Here is a 22,019-nt window from a genome sequence, read left to right on the forward strand (position 1 = left end):
TCACTCTTACATCACTCTTACTCTTTCTTTACTTTATACTTCTTACTCAAGGTCTGACCCTTTGATTTTCACTTGCCTAAGTTGCAGTCAGTTGTACACACTACATACATTTTTATAAAGCAGTAATTCAGTAAAAGATTAGGGATTCATTTAAGTATGTACAGTGAGTGAAACTATTTATATTTTATTTTTAGTTTTCCCATTTAAGGTTTGCAGTCACAAAAAAAGCTACAAAATACAGATGTAAATTCAACATTCCATATGCAGAACCTAACACTTGACTTGGAAAACACAAATTTAAAATACTGAAAAATAATATACATTATCCTTTCAATACATAGTTGGCATCTCACACGTACAGGAATTACATATCAAAAATGCAATAAGAATATCTTACCGTGGTACAAAATATACAAAACAAAGACAGGATGGAATAACACTGTTTGAATTATTCTCTAGGAATTGATATTGTTCTGAAAGGTAAGTTTAGTCTATGAGGGCCACATTTTGGCATTGATTAAAACTGTTGGTATGGTTTTGTGGATTATAAAGCTGATTGATCTTAAATAAGACTAGTCACATTTTGACTCATTATTTGAAAAGACATGGACCATGGGCAGACTAGAAGAAAAAAGTCAGTTTCAATCCAACAAAATCCACAACATTTTCAGGCAGTTACAGAAACATATAACATTCATTCACTTAACATTCATTTGACACAACAAAAACTTAGTAAGCATAACATCAACACCAGTTGAAATCTCTGACTTGAATCGGTAAAAAGTGCCAAAATGGTGAAATGGTATTAAATGTGCAGTATCAAATATCATCCAATCCAACCATACAATATAATGTATTGTAATCTATGGAAGAAACGTATATACTACAACTATAGTATATATACTTCAGCAAAGACAAAAGATTAGAAAATACTCCAGGAATACTGATAGCACAGTGATGCTTTTCATCAAGGTAGGGATGTGGGTGGTGTGCACATCACCAGAATGATAGGCAGCAGATTTAGAGGATACCAGCTTTAAGGTAACAGAGAGGAACAATGATAGAGAGTCTGGTTCCACATATCTTGTTCTGACATTGAATCCACATAAATGTGAAGTAACCAGTCATGACGTCACAACCAGTGACCTGTCATAAATGAATCCTGAGCCCCAGTTTTCTAAATTAGGAATCAGATGAGCTCAAGGTAGCTAGCGTACCTGTCATAGCTTCTTTTGGGGGCCAGGCATGGAGTCTTCTCTGCTATGGCTCATCTCTGCTATGTTACTCACAAGATAATGCAGATGCATACTATTTTTATGCCATCTATCAAAAGGATTTATGCAGATTTTATAATACACGGCCTTATATATGAATTCTCTTTTAATGTGTGAGTAATAAGAAGGGACAGAAATATGGGGTAAAAATGTCATGTGCCCCACGCAAAAATTCGAGAAGGTAGAAAAAGCTGGCGTGGAGTTTTGCATGACAAGCTTGGCACTTAGATGACAAAGTCGTCCTGAGGGGCCGGGCTGAATGCAGAACTCCGCAGCAGATCCATACTGTTGACGAGGATGAGCGTGCCTGTAAGGTGTCTCCAACGTCTGGTTATGGGGTTTTTCATTTTGTCCAGGCCCAAGTGGAGTTCCTGTGTAACATCTCGGTAGCTGTCCCCAATCTGAGCTGCCCAAGTTATTAAGAAATCATAGGCAGGTTTCCACATAGCCTATTACAAACAGAAAAGCGAAAGGGAGGAAAATCGTTTGAGAGCGTGAAATAGACTTGTACAAATAGAGGAGGGGGAGAGCCGGTGGAAAAAAAAAAAAATAAAAAAAAAATTAAATGTATAAGAACATTGAGCTCTTCAGTCCATTAACGGCGAATTTGACATGCAGAATGAATCCGTAAAAAGATGTCTAATAGAAAACCGTTCAAATAATTATGAAGTATGCTCACAGAAAATGTAGCAAGTAATCCCAACCAATCTCTGTGCCAAAAAGGTTTTTAATGACCGACGCATTTTATTCAGCTTCACTCTCCTCTTAATTCAAGCACTAAATGGTAACACGAAGCACAAGTCAACGAAGTGTACATTTAACGTGGTGTTCAAGCGCTCAGTTTAGTGTTGTGAGGATTGTTATTGCCAGTTTAGAATTAAGTCCTTCGGTCATCGAAGTGAAATTAAGAAACACTGTTTTAGATGATTTCTGAAAACCTGTTGTTTACACGGGTGTATTTGTATGCTTGCATGTCTGTGCTGTGTCTGTGTGCACATTCTATGCAGTATCTCAGGTCCTGTTCTTACCTCACTGTCCACCACCCCATTTCTGTCTCGATGAGGGGCCTCATAAGCATCCATTTGCTGCTTGGAGACTTTGGCTAATTTCTCAGCCAGCTCTCTCCAGCGTCCAGCCACCTCCACAGCTGTAGTCAGCAGCACAAAATCCATGACCAGTCGGGCTACCAATCCTTGACAGTCCATCTTGAGTAGAGCCTACGTCACAGATAAACAATTGTACACATCAATACACATTCCGCATATAATTCAAATCTAATTCATTTACATATTGATGAATGATGTGTGATTCACTCCAGTCTTGACCTGCGTCACATCATGACATTATGTTACATTACATTTATTTACCCGATGGTTTTATCCAGCATTACTTACAAGTGGGGAAACAATTCAAGCTACAGTATAGTGAGAGACCTATGAGTAAGCACCAAGTATTACATCTATTCAATAGAGCAAAGTGCAAAGCAATAGGTGGGAGTTTTCCTTCAAAACAAAGAGCAGGAGATTAGGTAGAGAGGCACACAGTAGGTGCGCGTAAGGCATGTTAGGGTGTTAGAGGTGTTACTAGGTGTTAGGAGAGGAGGTGCTCTCAGAGGAGGTGAGTCTTCAAGAGACTCTTGAAAATAGAGAGGAATGCCCCTGCTCTGATGGCAGTCGGTAGCTTGCATCAGATTTAGTTTTAATATGAATTTGAGGTATTTGTATGCTTTTAAGAATGAGTGTGCCCAGATAAACACGATATCATCATTTCACAAAATATGTGAGGCCCCACTCCACCCTCTCACCTCCCTACCCTACCAAGCACCACTGACTGTCTTCAAGATCACACCTCCCACTACCCACCCAGGAGACAAGGCAACCAAAGCTTTTCCAAAATCTAAACTTCAGTATGAAGACTGAAACCAGCATAGACTTAGTCGACCACCATTAAAAACAACCCAAATTTACACAGCGGTGTTTATGCATTCCTATCAGTTTTACAATCACTTTCAAAAGTGTTAGCAAAGCACTTGAATGGAGTTGCTATGTGCTGCATTAGGACAGCTCAGGAAACCAGGGGCCATGTTTTCCATTTCAAGAGATTTTGAAGAAGGTAGATTTAAGAATGCCAAGAGGAAACTGTAGTTTTATAGTGGAAAATTTTGAAAGAGCTGCATCTGTTGGGTCTTTCGGCAAGGCTGTTTATATTGGTGTGCCAAATTAGTCTGTCTTGTTTTGATTAAACACAGTGGGTCAAAACATCTACTAGATATGAGTAAAGTATTTGACAGTCATTGACATGTAGCTACCCACAAACACAAAACTCACATGCACAAGTATGCTCTCATGTATGTACACACAATAGCAACATACACTTACACTGTCCATTATTCACAATCAGTTTTCATCATATAGTAATCCCTGTATGAAAAGTGTGAAATATGACTCAATATGCACATGTACACACCCCAGCCAAAATACCATGGTGATAGCAAACTCAGTCTGCTAACAGCTCTCTAATCTTTGATTACAGTTCACAGAGTTGGAATGCCTGGAATGGCAGGAAATGTGCAGGGAGGGGTAAGAAACGCTAAGACGATGTCCCTGAAGAGCCCTCCCTCATAGACGGGTTCTTGATAATGATATCACGGTGAATAATGTGTGCGTGTGTGTGTGTGTGTGTGAGAGAGAGAGAGAAAGAGAGAGAGAGAGAGAGAGAGAGTGTGTGTTCTTGTGTGTGTATGTAAAGAGAGAGAGGGAGAGAAATAGTTTAAAAGATTTGATCATAGTCAAGTACATGCAGTATGATCTGCAACAGGGAATCAAATATTAAATCAATATTTCAGAACTGTGTGCTCTACCCCAAACTGTGGATCTAATTTTAGAGTGGGCACAAAAATGTAAAACTCTGATCAGAGGAGACATGTGTATGCTAAGTAGCTACTGGGGTAAAGTAAATTTGTACAAGCTGTTACACAGGATGTGTGCACACTTTGCAGTGTGTGTCAGAAAGGGTTAAAGAAGACAAGGTCCGACATGAGCATTTGCTTCCTCTTCCATGGCCCTGTGCCAAATTTGGACACTAGAGTCACAGTTCCTCAGACAGAACAGACAACTAAACAAACACTTCTATCTGTCCACACTTTGTTAGCTTAAATGGCTATACTCCAATAGGCACAGCAAAAGCAAAACTCGAGAGGATCTTAAAATTACACTGAGGACTGATATTTCACCCCTCATATTGAGTATGAAGCTAACTAAGACAGGCTTCTTTTTACAGTTGTTGGAGATGCACTATTTTTCTCATATGCTGTTACTCCAAAGATTTTTTGTGAATGTGTTTCACAGACAAATGTCAATCATGCCATTAATAATTGCTGAAAGTTCCTGTTCAGTCTACTACACACTTGACTTATGAAGTTTACAATCTGTGGCCTACTTCTGAAAGAGATGGAGTTATGATTCAGTTTTGTCTGGTAGGATTTGTTTGTTTCAACAGGGTATTACTATGCATTGGACGGTTCAAGCAGTTCCAAGTCCAAAATAGATTACACTGATGGAGACAGATAGTGTTTTAGTATGAAACCATGCTGGATATTTAGACAATTCAAAGATGAAAATGCACCCCACACTCTGTCTAGTACGATGTCTTGGCATATTGATGATGTGTTAATTAACAGTCTTTTTCTATGTGCTAGCTGATCTGATTAAAGATAGTATACACAATGTACCCTAAACTTTGCAACAAATGAAATTGCTCTTTTTGTATAAACTGAGCTTAATTTCCACAGACACTATATTCCTTCAATCATTACTAAGGTGACTCTTTAAGTAAGTCTATGAGTACCCCAACTTGAAACTTTGAAATGCCTTACTCTCAATTATATCAATCCCTCTTCACTCTTTACGCACATTACTCAAGATGATGTTCTCCTGCACGGATCATTAAGCACTGTGGTTACTGTTGTGTGTGTATGTATGTTAGAGTGTGTGTGCCTAAATGTCACTTCACAAGCTCAGCACATCCATGACAAGAATCTTTTTCCACACCCTTGATTATACCTCTCTGCTGGTCAAAGTGTGATCCTATCTGGAGGGGGGTTGGACAGGATGATTTATGATTTAGAGGACTGCTATGTGATTTTACATATTTGCTCAACCCTCTTATCTTCCCCCCATTAAAGCAGGGTACTTGTGTGTTAGAACTTCTCACTGCAGATAGATATCACAGTAAATGAAACTTTTAGAGTGATATGTGAGGCATTCTCTCTCCCTCCCTGCCTTCCGCAGCATTAAGATGCTGTGTACATTGCTACAGGAATGACTGATTCCTTACTTTATTATTGTTCAAAACTAAGGATGGAGAAAGGTAACTTTCTTTTTGACCTGAGGAATATTCCAAGATATTACACGATTACACAACATAGTGTTCTGTTCAGTACAGGAACATTCCATACCTTTTCATAAATATAAGACTACTTTGTACAGACTACGGTAGTCAGAAATAAATATTTAATATGCCTTATATGGCTACCAAGGACACATGAATAATAAAGTATAGATCAAAACATTAAAAGGCAATGTACTTGCTGATCTAGACCGCCATCATTTCACAAGACGACACTGCATCTGGACACATTATTGAGACAGACATAACTACACATTCTACGCGGAAGTCCATCCATCCATCACACTATCTTCTGAGCATTGAAAAGGATTCAAAACCTCAAACTGGCTTTAAATCTGTTGGCTGTTGAGTTTCATAGTGTAGTCATAGATGAAGGGGGATAAGGATGGGGTGTGGACCTAAGGCGCCTCCAGGTCCATCTATGGCACTTCTGTTTAGAGTCTAACAATGGAGGAGGAAACATCTGCTGAGTTAAGATTCTTTATAGAGACATGCACGAGCCACAGTCCATCCTCAGCTGACACTCATTCTGCATACACATCTGTGCTCAGTCTAGGTTAACCACAGAAAAGAACTGCTACTCAACACAGCTTTCTGTTTATTGCTATTATACTTAGGCATGTGAGTGTCTGCCATTGTCTTGGCCCTCCACATAACAATGCCAGAGAATTTTGTGGGGAAACTGAAGGGTGCGCCTGAAATGACCAAAGACCTTTTTTATGCGGCAATACAAACCAGAGAAATAAACAATAGTCTGAGAACAGAAATGATGCAAAATGGTCTTTGATGATATAAAACATACACAAGGATCTGCATGCGTGTGCGTACACACATGAATGCTTATGCTGTATATTGTTTGTTTCTGTGTGTGTGTGTGTGTGTGTGACACAGAGAGAGAGAGAGAGAGAGAGAGAGAGAGACAGACAGACAGAGCGAGCATGTATGCAGAACATTACTGTTTACCAGTCTGTCTGAGCAGAGCAGACATGTATGTATTCATGCTTTGCTCTGCTGATAAATCCTTCATGCTCAGGAATTCAGCTCCTGTGGATTCTCTTTCATCCAAAAGTAAGCACTCTGGTGTGTGGGCCCTCTTGAGCACTCAGCCATGAGTACATTTTAATAAGCTGTATGTGCTGAGTCGGGAGTTAATACTGTCAAACTTCTTTAAATAAAAAGATAGAGCTTCAAGTTTCAATGGCCAGGATAAGGCAAGCAGCTCCTCTGCCTGCTGCAGCCAATACTGCCTGATGTCTGACATCTCTTACTGGCAGCTCGACAGCTGAAAATGGTACAGGTGAGGAGTAAAACTTTGTGCTAGAAATTCTGCTATGCCTTAAAAATAATTATAGGGACAGATTGTTATGGCTGGCAGTTATATGCAAATGTGGTTGAAAGTGAATGAGGGACTAAAAAAGCTGTCCTACCAAAATATCATCAGTTAAAGTGAATTCTGTTCCTTTTTTCTGTTAACCTGTGGTGAAATAGACTAAGCTCAGGAAAAAAGCCACCTCACTGCAGTTGTCTCCCTTCCTCCCGCAATGACAACAATCATCTGTGGACAACAAGGCCAGATGTCTCACTAAACTGTAAGTACTTAATGTCACCATTCAGAAGCCTTTATATGGCTACACGTACAACATCACTATAACATCATGTTGTTTGTTTCTCATTCATGTAGTTTTTCATCTTTGTAAATATATAGATGTACCCAGAAAAAAAAGCAAAGTTGCACTTGGGATATAGAGGTATCCAGTTAATATTGTACTTCGTTGTATGTTACAATGAAGGACAGATTCTAAGTACGATATTATAAGCTTTTTCACAAAAAAGAATCTTTTTTTTTTTTTAAATATAACCCTAAAGGGCCTGGTTGTAAAGATACATACACAATGCAGACAGAATTGTTTCACAGTTTAAGAAAAGACTGTGAAGACAAGCTAGATTACGACTAAATAGTTGTCAGAATTTTATTGATTTTATGGGGTTTCTTACCATTTTTTCTCGGCCAACTACTGTATGAAGTATCTTACTATGTAAGAAGTGGTCACTCAACTGTCTTGCAGCTGTCAATGATGTTCCATCGGCATGCATTTTCCTAAAATATCTGTCTCACCACAAAAGCAAATTAAACTTAAGAGAATTTATCTCTCCTTGCCTGCAGGCCACACATAGGTTGGCAATAACAGGTGGGAACTAAGAAAGCCAAGAGCTTAAATAGTGCCAATCAAGGGAGGCATTTCAAAGGATGTTTTAGTATTTTGATATTCTCTGATTTGGTTTGTTTCTCATCCAGTTTATAAAAGCTTTGTTGGTCAAGGACAATGTTTCAGAAAACAATCTTGCCAGAGGGGGTAGACAAACCAATAAAGTCTGAGAACAACTGCTTAAATGAGTGATTATGCCCCACCCTGAAACACACACACAGACACTCACTGTGCTAAGGACACAGCAAATGTGTTTTAACCAGATTCAAGATTCATCCTCCTGAGGTGCATATGCACTATAGACAGGCTTAGGGAATCTTTCCTGCCAGGCCTATAAAATGGAAAGTCTAATGACACACTCTTAAAGTTTTAACTTCCATTTTTAATCGCTTAATCTTTCAAAATCTTCATGTGTCTTCTTTTACAGGTTGCTATAAAACAAAGGGATATCACTCTGGGGATCAATAAGTTACATGTTATGCTTGTTTTCATAGAATTGATATTGGAATTAAATGGATTTAGTCAAACAACCAGGAGGTTTTGAAAGCATATTATACACATCACAACACTAAGAGGGTAATCTTAAGACAACATTTTCTCCCTCCACTCTCCAAACCAGATACTGCGGACAAAAAATGATTTGCTTAATTTATAGAACAAAGACTGTGTGCTCTTTGGAAAGCATAATTGTGTTCCTAACATGTAAATGCTGAAAACAGTAGCTCAAAGGCAAATGACACTGCCTTGGAAAACATCCTGTCAGTGGTTCCTGTTGATTCAAGGGTTTTGCTTCCTAACTTTCTGTTTACACAGTGGGGTGTTACAAGGATTTTGTGACACTAAGCATACACAACTTCACTGCATTACTTCCTCGGGGATCTCATGTGTACTGGCACAGCTAGATCTGAAACAATTTATATCTTGGGTTACATGTTGTTAAATAATGTGGTCACAGGCGAGAGATGAGTTGCTCTGAAAAACATGTCTTTTAAACCCCCTCCGCATGTTAGTGACTCAAAATCCATGGAATAAAATCTTTTTTTTTTTTTTCAAAAGATGCAAGATGTTAGTGTACTCAATTTATTTATTTTATTATTTAGCAAAATATCCTGCAATTAGAGTGCAACCTGGTTAAGAATAAATTCACCTTTCATAGTTGCAAACCAATCTGAGCCAGCCTAGGCTAAACAAACAAACAAAAAAAACCCATCTGTACTTTTACCCTCCTTTTTAAATATGACGCTAAAGGCCTTGGCGATCAAGACACATATACAATACAGACAGGACTGTTTCACAGTTTAGGAACAGACTATGGAGGCATGCTAGATTATTACTGAACAGGTTTGATTTTGAAGAACTAATTTTACGGGGTTTCTTATCATTGTTTCATGGCCCTGTAATGTATGAAGAATGAAGGAATGCAAAAAGTGGTGACTTGGTTCTCTTTCAACTGTCTGTGGTGATTCATGGACAGTTCCATGACGTTTCAAAATAGACAAAGTCCTTTTGGCCAAAATAGAGAGTACTGCCATAATTCATTTCCCTAAAATATCCAGCTGTCTGTGTCTTTCCACAGAAACAAATTGAATTTAAGAGAATGTCTCTCTCCTTGCTTGGAGGCATAACACATTTTGGAACTCAAAAACCTAAAAGCTTAAAAAGTGCTAGTCAATGGAGGTGTTTCAAAGGTGTTTTGATATTTCAGCATTTTCCTTTGAAGAAGCATTTTATGTTGTAACAAGTCTAGTCAATGATCATACAGGTGCAGGAGGTGGCATCATAGACTAGAGACAACTACAAGAGATTTTCTGGATTGCTTTCCCCACTGCTTTCCCCAAATCCACACTGATCATGAGACATGCAGAGAAGACAGTGAGGCAAAAAGGCCGCTGATGCACTCTGTCAATACCAGCACCAGTCGTAGAGCAATATTAGAGGATAACAGTTTCAGTGAGATTGCAGAAACTGGTTCAAAGGGATCTGAAGAGTAGCCCTCCAGCACCAGGTTGTGGAGGTGAAACACATCTTAGAGGAAATGCTTCAAGAACAGAAAATTGAACACTAGTGCACCATCAATACTTTCCTGACAAGTAGAAATCACAGAAATTTGCACTCTGATAGTAACAGAGACATTACTAAAAAACACACTTGTAAAGGAGGACTTAGAGCAGGACTACCAGTCCTCACCCATTGTCTCACACCAGCATGTAAAGGTATTTCACCAACATGCATGGGCTGTCATGGTGGACACCACTCCAGATCCCTGAATTGTGCTGATCACCTTCAGAGGCCACTGCCTCTGCATTCTAAATAGTGCTGTTGCAGCACTGGGGGCATGACTCCCACCCTGTATGCCTGTAATAACACCAGTCTATCTGTGGGATCTGACATCAGCTTGTTGACTGCCAACAGAAATCATGAGGTGTTGTAGCAGTGTGACATCTGCTCCTCTCTCAGGTTCTAAGAAGCACAAGATGCAGTGTATCAGGAATGGGGGGTGTAATATGTTCATGAGCAGTGCATGAATGCATCTGTGTAGTTAAGAGGATTGTCTGCATGGATAAGGGAAAACTGCAGGGAAATTGAGTCACACTAAACCTCCTCCCACATGACAGAGAATGTCTGGGGAAAGGCTGTAGTCTTCCACCACCTCTGTCATGGTGACAAATGGCTGGCACACTGGCTAAAATGAATGGATAATATGATAAACCCACAGAATGTGGGCAGGTGGGTAACACTGCCAGGTGGGGCATGCTAAGCAGCACCTTAAAAGAAACAAATGACCCAGAGCTACCAGAAAGGGTGTCAAACATAATCTATCCAGTGTAAAGAGTGACACAGAAGTGAACTTGTATGGACCTGAGTGTGGGAAGAAATCTTTGAAGATTTGAAGAGCCAATAAATATCTTAATATTTATAATATCTTAATAAATAAATACCCACAAACGTCCATGGTCCTATAAGGTTATAACTGGTAGGCAGCAGCATCCAATCTTGTTTATCATGCATCTCTTGAATGTTGCAGCATTCTCCCTCTGTTTAATGTTCTTTTGAAAATATTACCATGAAGTGCACCATGGCTCACAAACGCAGCAAAAGCAGTGCTAGTGATAGCAGCAGCAAGAGGCAAAGGAGCAGTATCAATTTGGAAGTGAAACAAAAGGTTACTAAACAACACAAAGGTGGAAAATCAGTGTATGTTATTGCAATATGGTGTATATACTGCAATATGGGGTTCACAGAATGTCTAAATCACTTAAAGACCTATTTCACAGAAGGTATCGTGAACGTTAAACGACTATGAACGCTCAAAATGTAGCTATAACGATGATTTTTTTCAGAGTTTTCGTTGGATGGGCAGATGATTCCTGTCAGTGAGCAAGGCTTATCTCTGGGTGGGCACCGCCCACCCCAGCCCACCTGTAGACACGCCCCTGAGTAGGGCTCACATTTCCACTTGCAATTTAAAAAGTTCTGTGAGAGTAAATATGAAAAAATACAGTGGAGTGCATTGTACCTAGTCACCACTTATTAATTGATCACTGTGCAGTATTAACAAACAGGATCACTACCTCAAGCAGCTGTAAGAAATGAGAAATAAACAGATGCCTAAGCAGATGCCATGATTAAACAAAAAGAATATATATTTTTTTTCTTTTTTTATAACAGAGACAGACATGCTAAGGATCATAACCAGGTAAAAGGAGAGAGCAGAAGAGGTGCCGTAAACACTCTTTCCGTGTGACTTTCAGTGTGGTTGAAAATAAAGATGAACATCTAGAGACACCTGGATGGTTAAGTTGTATTGGGCAACGCTGGAATGTGCTAATAACATTTCCTCAGGTTCATTTTGTGCTTCCTAAACCTTGCAGCACACATTCAATATGAAGAGGTACTGAGATTGATCAATCGAAGAGGTGAAGAAAAGCATTTTTTTTTCTGTAGAGATCTAAATAGTGGGCTTTACCTCTGCCTTGCTATTATTCTTTGACTCTCTCTTTCTCTCTTTCTTTCCTTTTTTACAGAACATTTCTGCAAAAGATGCTGTTATATGATTAACAGGCCAAAATTAATTCTCATCAAAGTGGAACACAGGTAACCTGTTTAAACATTACAGTCAAAATTTTTATACATTGTGTCATGTAAATGTTGTATCTGTCCATTCCAACTTACTGTCATGAGCTCTTTCTGGAATGACTTCCTTTCCTTGCCCTCTGCAGAATTGCAGTCTTCCTTAAGCTTTTCCAGAACAGAGGCCACCTTCTCCGGCTCACTGTCCATCTCTGCTCGGCAAAAGTAAGACAGAGGCAAGTTGACATAGCCCAAGGCATCAGCAAATGTCCTCCAGCTGCCCACATTCTCCATCAGTATGGTCCGCACTGAAGCATAGATGTAAGTAAGAAATTTGCAGGGCTTGAGGATCTGCTCTAGGAGTATGGTGGTGGTGAGGTCAGGGCCATTGAAATAGATCGGTTTCACTTTTCCAATAATGAGTACATTTTTGACATGGACCAGCCCTATCTTGCCCTGATAGTATCCTACGTACCACTCCTTTGTCCAAAGTTGTCCTTTGAATTTAATTCTTTCCTCACTCAAGAGCGCAATCATGTCACCTTTCTTGTATTCCAACAAATACTGATTCTTCGTGTGTCTGATCACTGTTTTGAGCAGTTTGCCAAATTTTAGGTTGTTGACACGATGGTCTTGAAACACAGGGTATTTTGTGGTTGTTGCCAAAGGGGACAAGACAATTTTGCTCACCTCCTTCTTCTTTAAGAAACGTCTCTGCACTGAGCTCCTTTGTCCTTTTTTTGAAGCAGATGGGGGAGTCTGAACACAGAACTGGCCAAGAATGCAGTCTTGGTCATCCTTGACCTGAACTCGCAGTGTGAAATCAGAAATTTCTGATGTATCACGGGAGGAAATTATATAGACCTGACGGCTCACTTTTCCCAGTTTCACTTGGAAGCCCCTTACCACTCGTGCTTGATCACTAGCCTTAACTTCATAATTGGACATGTTAGAATACACACCAACTTGTAGGTCTTGTGGCTTTGCAAGAACAAACTGGTGTTTTCCCCAGAGTTGCAGGGCCACAGGTGGGTTGGACCGTCCCATCTTCGCATCCTCATTCACTAGCAATGTCTTTGGGGCACAATCATGGCCAAAAATTGCAACTACTGTCTTGAAGGATGGGTGGATGTGCTTTGGCCCATATACACCAAGAGTCATTTTCTTCACAACATGCTCCCAGACTGTGGCATATGGAGCCACTGATTGGGCTTGAGCAACCACAGAGACATACATGCAAGGCTCCAGGTTGTCTAACCTTACCTGAACTGTGTCTCCATACATGTACGCATGAGCAATAGGAACATATGGGCCCTCCTTGCAGTCACTTCGTACGCACACCACTTTTGCAATGTCTCTGCTCTCCTTCTTAACCACAACTGACACTTTCATCTCTAAGGTGATAGTGGTCTTAGTTTCCATGTTACTAAGCTTAACTTCCACCACTGGGCTAACCGTGGTACATCGGTCATTGTTAAGTTCAAGTGGTGGGTCTAGCAGTGCCTTCATGGAAATTTGCTGAGTGTCACCTGATGCAACATGGTTTTCAGGAACATGGATGCTGATGCTGGTGTCTGGAAGCTGCACAGCTCCTCCAGTGCTGTCCAGTCTGCACACAATATTAGTCTCTACGGGTTGAGTTTGACCCCAGCCTGGGCTCTGACCCAAGGAATCCAGGTCATGGCAGGATCTTGCCAATTTGCGGTGGTTTAACCATGCTGTTCGGAAGTCTTCTCTGCTCTGAAACTGCTCAGGTGCTGGTGCTTTCAAGCCACCAAAGAAACCCATTGAAGAATCGGGTGCATCTGACTGGGCCTGCAAAATTGACAACTCTGACAAGCTGTAAGAACGTTTGCTCCTAAAAAATGGGTTGTCCCTGCGAGGGTTCTGACCTGTAGTTATGGTGGGGAAAATGGCATTTGTTTCAAATATTCCACTGCCAAAGCCATTGATGTTAATATTGCTGCTTGTGGAGTTTGAAAAAGATGGAGTGAGGGGATCGCTTAAAAGCAGGTCAACTGGTGTCTGGTTGCTGTTCTGGTCAAACGAGCCTTCCTGTGCGCTGCAAAGGAAAGGGTTAGTGGATGCTCGGTTATTTCTGAAGGGGTTCCCATTTTGAGGTGCAATGGGGGTCAGGATGTTCCCTTTCCACTCCCCAAACAGGTCTAGCTCCTTGGCCCCTTCCTCAGAGCATTCCCCTGAGCTGTCAATCATGCCACTGTCACTGAATGATGAATCCCGACAGTTTATAGGCTGGACATAGGCTGCTGGAATGTAGCCCATTTCGGTGTTGTTGTGAGCATACCACCATTCTCCACAGGAAGTATCAAGTACAAATAGATGATCTCCCTTTGCAAACTTCAGAGTAGTGAAGCTGGATGGACAGTAATCCTTAATAGCAACAACTTCCCTGGCACCACCGAATGATGCAGTGGTATCCAGTCGTAAGGCACTAGGTGAAGGCACTACAAAAAATGCAGGTCAAACAATTTATTAAGTTTTAGCTATACATAGTTAAGTATATACACTATATCAGTACTATAATGGCTGTGTATAATGAATAAATATCTTAATATTTATAATATCTTAATAAATAAGTACCCACAAACAGGCAAAGTTTGGCACCTGCAAGGTTGGCTTCTGACACTCCTTCACTGAAATCAATGAGTGCACCTTCAGACCTGCATCGTGGTAGGGCATTGTTGTTTGTTGCTCGGATTCGATGTGCAGCCATGGTCTGTTCTGTGCCTCTTCTGTCAAGCCTCTCCTCCCATTACTTTCTGCCAAGGATAAGAGTCAGTGATTACCAACTACACATGGTATCCAATGTGTATCAAAACCAGTGTTAGATTTTAACTGGGTGAATATTTCTTTATAGATAATTGATGCTTCATTTGAAAAAGTAATGACATACAATGAAATCACATCCTCTGTTCATCCAGGGATAGAAGATGAAATCTAGCTTGCAACCAATTCTTGGACAACTAACAAATTGTCCATTGTACCTGTTAAATAAATGTAAATAAAACTAAAATTAATTTCTCATGAAGGGACACATTTTCTAATTTGCTTGTGTTTGTTCTTCATTTGCAATTATGAAATAGACAAATGAGATGGTTTATGTCAAGTCTCTAAAGTTAAAAAGCAAGATTGTGCAGAGGATCCACCTGTGCCAAAGAAACTATATCTGCACATTCTGAGGTCATTTACAGTAGAATTGTCATTTTCATAATATTGCAAAAAGCAAGGCACTTTTAGCACTACTAGCAATTATTTCATGTAATGTCATGTTAGGCCTAGCTAAAGTCTGGTGGCACACATATCTCTTCCATGTAATGGCATCAATGGCTGCAGAGATTAGATGCATACCAAAAAAACAAAACAAAATAAAAACAACAACAACAGCAACAACAAAACGCATGAGCAGGAAATGTCCAAATATGCATTCAACAGTAATAAATGAAAAAGAAACTGACAAAACCATATTTCCACACTACTGCTGAAAGACCAACATTCACAAATCTTCAGAAGAATGGGATTAATTCTTTCCAATATGTTTCAAATATGGTTCAGCATTCTGAGATAGACTAATAAACAATTTGGCTTAACATCTCATGACCATAACTAGCCTAATTATGATTCTAAAAAATAATCCTATGATTTGAATTTTAAACATTTTTAGAACTCCTGAGTGGTTGCTTGGGTGTATTCAAAACAGCAAACTCTGTTAGCAGATAGTACACAACTTGCGACCTAATTTAGCTATGCTCTTAGAAGAAATCACAGTAATCTGAAAAAGTAAAGCTTGACACTCTATATGTACTGATCGTTTTATCCTCTCAGCCTTGCTCCCAGCTCCCTCTGAGTCTCATTCACTGGCTACAACCCACTGCACTCAAATGATTACATCCTGTCCTTTGAGTGTTCTGTGCTTACTGAAGTAGGATACCATAAACATTTTGATCAATGGTCTTACAAGCAAAATGTTCAAATGTGATAAAATCAAATTGAATGGGGGGAGGGGTGGTACTGGAATATGTCAAGCCCATATCCTGTGTTATATTTGTACTTTATTGCCTTTATTGATGGCTATGTTGTTGTGTTGTCCTCTGCTTTGTAGGCTTGTTCAAGAATACTGATATCAGGAAGCACACTGACTAGGGATTTGTGGCAACATATGAACAAAAACATGGTTTGTCTGAGTGAAAAATGTCTGAACACATACTGTAGGACACTTCTAGACCTCTCCTCAGCAAGTCAGAGTAGTAATGTCATTGTCTCTAAAGATAAGCTTGTCATTTTTTTTAATATTTACATCTCTTGCATGGACCCTGAAGCTCTGTATCGAACATGCTTGTCAGTACTGACTTGTTTGTAAGGGAACCCTGTCAAATGCAACAGTGCTTGGAAAATAGAGTCTGCTCCAAATTGCATGCTGTGTACATGTCAAATCTAAAATTCTCTACAGGAAAAATAATTAAGTATTCAGAATAGAACTCACAACACCCTTAAGCATAACATTACAAGCTAATTGCATCATATATCTTTCACAGGAGTAATTCAGCAGAATACTTATTATAGTTACAATTGCTGTAACCGTTTGGGTTGTGGTTGTTTTCTGGGTGTTATAAGTAAAACCTCAACAAAAAAGTCTTGAATGTTGTTAAAAACTGTTAATATAACTGTACACTTAACAGAAATGGTAGCCTAACAAATTTTTATGATCAAAAGCAGCTGTCCATTACTCACCAAAGTAAGTTGTAGTGATTTAAGATGTTTTCAAACTGACTGCTAGATGATCCTTAATTGGTGCCTAGCATTCACTAATTGACTCATCTGATGGAGCATAACACAGCTTCAGAGAACTATACATCAATGGTTTCCATGGGTACCGCAGTGGGGTGGAAGGTGGGGGCGGTGAGGAAGCTGCTGAAGAAAAAAAATGTTTAGCTGTTTAAGTTTTTTCTTTACCCATTCTGTTTTTGGGGTTATACGTTTATTATGACATCTTTCAACAGAGGTGGACCTAGGTCTTGCCAACTCTACATATCACTATCTCTCCCCTATGTTCCCTTACATATGAAATTTGAATGCTTCCTATTTCTACTCATTACACAACATAAGACTTGCAGTAATCAAGCATTTTCAAAAGTGTGCTGTCAGAAGCAACATTCATGGTGAAGTATTACATTTTCAGTTTAAGTAGTTGCCTTATCCTCTACTTTAGTGAGTTGTAGCCAGTAGTTTACACAATTCACTCTCAAAACATAGACAAAGTAGACAAAAATACTCTCAGGAAGCTTTTGCATTTCCATGATAAAATTGTACCTTTTCACAGGATGTGAGTTTTTAAACTGATCTCACAGTTATAGGAAGTCAGTTACTCCGATACAAACTCAAGCGACTAGTAATCAGTCTTTCAGTCAACCTGCGTTGTCTTACAATAATTTACATGCATGTTGCAATGGCCTCTAAATATGAAAATGAGTTTGTTATTATTGAGTATTAAACACGTGATGTCAGCTTTCTGTCTGGACACACATTTGCCACACAAATTATTTTTCTTTTAAAAAATTTAAGAAACAAAGTTCAAAGGAAGAGGAGGGGAGAAATAATGACAGACAGACGGACGGACGGATAGACAGACAGACAGAAAGAAAGAAAGAAAATTTTCACTGCTGTTTTAAGCTATCATCCTTATAATCCAGTGAAGGCGATTTTTACACTTCTATGTCTCAATACAATTCTGTCTATGCATGCAAAGACTACGGATATGAGGAAAAAGTAATTTAGAGATTTTATCTTAGCACTTGTTGACATCCAAGGGCACACACATTTGTAAGGTAGCAACCTGCACATACTTGTCTACCGCCTGACTTGCACAAACCTGTACAACCTACGTACAAGCAAGAACATCTACAAGAGGTCAAATAACAGCAAAAATATGTGGGACATCACCAGTGATTTGTCTACCTTTAAGTCAGTCTAGCATAGATAAAAAGATGGCTTGCCAGTCTTTAAAGGAATTCTAAATATTGATGATGGTTCTTAGAACATTTTAGATTTTCACATCCTTATGCTGGAAAGGACAGATTAGCACGGATGACAGGTCCAACTTAGTGGTTCCTCACAGAGATAAAGGCATAGAGAGAGATGATTCAGTAATATGCAGTCAATAAGAAAGTTGAGAGTATTAATTTCCCCTTGTCTGGAATCCATACGTGACCCAAATGTAAATGGCAGGGGGGGGGGGGGGGGGGGGGGGGTTTAGCTGCTGGGCAAAGTGTGCTTAAAGGGATGGGGAGAAACAAGGAGGAAATGCCTTTGTGATGAGGAGCTACCCCTGCAACCATGCTTGTTTTTATTTGCGCAACAGCAGTGTGTGTGGAGACACTTTCTTTTCAACCCTTAAAGAATAAAAGTCACTGCTTCAAAAAGGTTAAGTGACTTGATATCAATGTCAAGTGTATGTCAAAGTCACCCAGAAAAGCCTGTGTGCACTCATAGGACACTTAACTGAGTGAGGTTACGTCTCCTCCAGTTCTTTTTTAAATAAAACCAAGATTATATGTGTGATCCCACAACATTAGGGTACAGATATGATCCTATCAGTCACCATTAAAAGTCTACCCTGCAGTTGTACTGGTTCTGTTGGTCCTGAATATGTCACAATGACTTCAAAATAACAAAAGGTAAAGCCAGTAGGCAAAATCGCCAACGATTACGCTCACGCTAATTATGCCAATGGCAGCTTTGTAGCAATTGTTTCTGGTGAGACACAGACGTATGTGGCAATATGTACACTCATAATGGTGGGTGTGGGGTTGACGCCATGAAAGCAGCTTATCAAAAGTCACATGGTTTTGTCTTTGCACAGCGAGCTCCTTTTGATTCCCAAATTTCAACACTGGTTTCTCAAATGGAAAAAGCAAGTACGGCTCTCTAAAACACCTTCAGTGACAAACAAGTATTGGGACGAGGAACAAGCCAATAAATAAAACTATGAGTTAGACACCAGATCAGTTCAGTCAAGAGTCTGAATTTTACTTTTCAGTAAAATTAGCTAGGTGTCTTTCCCTCACACTCATATTTTGAAAGTTGTTTTTCTGAAACTACCCAACTTCAGCAGTGTACAAATTAATGTTCATGCTCTGACTACTTAAATAAAACATTAATGGAGCAGTATAACATAGCAAATATTAATCAACAACATCCTGTGAAAGCCGTAAATGCAAGAACACGTAAAAAGTCACATAACTAATACATCAATGGTTTCCAGTTGTCTCCTGTAATTTCACTGTGATTTGTCTGTTTTCGTTGGCGTACATTCACAAAACATAGTCTATTTGATTCCTAATACCTCCATATATTCACAGACAACATGTTAAGACAGAGAGACAAGTAAAAATCCTGTTGACTTAAAATATGAAGATAACTAGTATCTCAAACAAACACACGCAGTCCGCATATTTTAAAACAACACACAGTCGTGCAGAGGAGAGAGAAAAATTCTCCAAACAGACAAAGGCAAGTCCAGAATGCTTCATTTCAGCCAGGGAAGTAGTGTTGACATCAACAATGAACGGAAGCCTGATATTAGGAGGGGTCGACCAGGGAGGAACGTTCACAGGGTCTCCTGGGACATTAAAGTATGGAAGGCAATTTTCCTGGTTCGTTTATCTGACACGCTCAAGGAATCTGACGAGCAGGGAAATCTTATGCTAGCATGACAGGAAAGGAGACACGTTGTACGACTGATAAACTGTATTTTACACCGTGACAACGAGAGCGAAGTATGTATAAGAGCTCGGTTAGGATATTGGGTTTTTTTTATCAAACGAGACTCGAATTTATGGCTACAATCTATGACATACAGAACAGGTAGTGTGGGGCGCGCATAGAAGTTGTCAAAAAGAAACAGGTTACATGCAGTAACATTTGTATTGCTATTAATGGATTCATTTCTTATTGAACCACCAACAAGCAGAGTTTACTTCGTTTTTTGGAAAACTGCAGAGGAAGAACTTCCTTACAGCTCTGATTTGAGGGATGCTACGTCGTCAGCCTGGTCGTTTTCACTCAATGCTGAAACCATTTTATTCTATCAGTGAATCAAGCTCAACAAGTCACAGACACACACACACACACACACACTATCAAACCCATCTACAACAATTGTACAGGTGAGCTGCGAAAAGAGAAATATACGCGGAAGTCGGGAGCAAGAAGAAAATGTGAAACTCACCTCAGTAGAATTAGTTCAGTTGAGCATACTCGCGAAGACACCGTTATTCTTTCATACGACTTTGGACAACGCTCCGCGTAACCAACACCGAAATTCGTATCGAGGCAGGAGAACAGCGTGATGTCACTGTTAGTAGGAGGGGCGGAAACAAAGATTGAGTGGTGTCTTCTATCGGTGTTTCATTTTATTGTGAACGATAGGATCAACCCTTTGATTTAATTGGATCACATCAGAGATCATCAGAGATGTTGAGCGTGTTCAGGAGAAAACAGGGAACTGATTAAAGTGATCGGTCCGTAATGAACCAGTTTGAACAATTTGAAGGACAGAGCTGCACTCTCTTTGTGAAACCCACATCCGTTCACCACATAAAGTGATTTTCAGTCAATTTAGCATAGCAAACGTGAAACAAATTCAGCAAAGTGCTGGAAAAGCACCCCAGTAATTTAAAGAATTTGGGTTCATTGTGAAGTAAGACCCCCCCACCCCTATCCCCCACCCGTGTGCCCTTGCACCCTCTCTTTTTACAAAAAGAATCTTTTTTCCAGTGTAACAAGAAATTGTAAGCCCCACTCAAAGCTCTCTCAACTGCAGCACTGGCAAAATTCAGCACCACTGACGTCCTTTTATTGTTGTTGTTGTTATTGTTGTACATTGATGAATCACTGAGTAAACAGTGTAACTCTTAATTGTCAATCGTAATCGTTCAGCAACGTTTAACCCTCCTCTTCTCTTAAGATGCCTCTAGATAAACTTTAAACACTCATAACTCTTACATTTCCACCTGGTGGTTAATTGGAATATTGCAGCTTCTAAGTATGAACTAGTCCTGTATTATTTCAGAAAAAGGTCATTATCAGTATCCAGAAAATTTCTGATTTCAGTTATTTAGAATCCCTAATGTAGAATGCATTACAAATGCATAAATGTAGGGTTATAAAGCCTTAAAATCTCTGCTTAATGCATCATCAATTTCACATTGTTCATAAGTAATTAGGCACAATTTTATATACATAAAATGTTTGAACAGAAACTGCATAATGTCTTTTAAATTGTAGATTCAGCGCGTTATAACATGTGTGCAGAAGTTATTTGGGGGTGAAGTGCTTATAGCAAAGTGTTTATCAGCATAGCTACAGTGAATTAGGATGTCCTCACAGAAAAAACAGACAAACAAACAAAAATATTTTTACCCTTCTTTCATTTGCTATTAATGTGGCATCAGTGGTAACGCATATGCCATCGACTGTAACTGGCCAAAAATGCATTATGTAGAGCTCATAATGCATTACAAATGCTATTTGCAAGGTTCCAGTCTAAGAGTTGTTTGAGTAGTTTTAGCTGAACACATCGACTGTAAGTAGGTAAGTAGAAGGTACCTAAGACACTGTACCTAAAATTTTCTAGCATTAATTTTTTATTTTGAAAAGTGGTGTAGTATTTGGTTTGGGAATGAGAAAGATAAACGCTATGATAAATCAGGTTTCTTACGGGTGGACCAGAGAGTTGTCTACTCTCAAGACATGCTTACATATGTGGCTTGTAGAAGGCAGCAGGGACAAATGAGGAACTATTAAGACCTTACAACTGTAAACAATGCAGTGATGAATTTGGTTATATATTTTGCCATGCTTCTGGTTTGGTCCTTACATTCAGAAAATCACTACAGTAACTGTTCCTCTGCATCAAGAAGTTACAAAAAGTGGTTTTGTAACTACAGTATCAAATAAGAGACCACTGAAATGGATAGACATTTATTATATATGGCCCAGAAAACAAAAACAGGCGATTTTTGAATGTAAAAGGAAGTCTGTA

The 22,019-nt window shown here is 39.4% G+C and overlaps 1 protein-coding gene across 1 annotated transcript; it reads right to left on the reverse strand.

Moving 5' to 3' along the window:
* Positions 1-1,498: 1,498 nt before the first annotated feature.
* Positions 1,499-16,732, reverse strand: sh3bp4 (SH3-domain binding protein 4). The gene is made up of 6 exons (XM_030786834.1): positions 16,709-16,732; positions 14,874-14,964; positions 14,561-14,739; positions 12,062-14,424; positions 2,303-2,491; positions 1,499-1,723 (listed from the first exon to the last, which is right to left on the reverse strand). The coding sequence occupies exons 3-6, from the start codon at positions 14,691-14,693 to the stop codon at positions 1,499-1,501; spliced, it is 2,910 nt and encodes a 969-aa protein (XP_030642694.1). The 5' UTR covers positions 14,694-14,739; positions 14,874-14,964; positions 16,709-16,732.
* Between the last annotated feature and the right edge of the window lie 5,287 nt (positions 16,733-22,019).

Source organism: Chanos chanos, chromosome 10 (assembly GCF_902362185.1).
Source record: "Chanos chanos chromosome 10, fChaCha1.1, whole genome shotgun sequence".
NCBI classification, from domain to species: domain Eukaryota; kingdom Metazoa; phylum Chordata; class Actinopteri; order Gonorynchiformes; family Chanidae; genus Chanos; species Chanos chanos.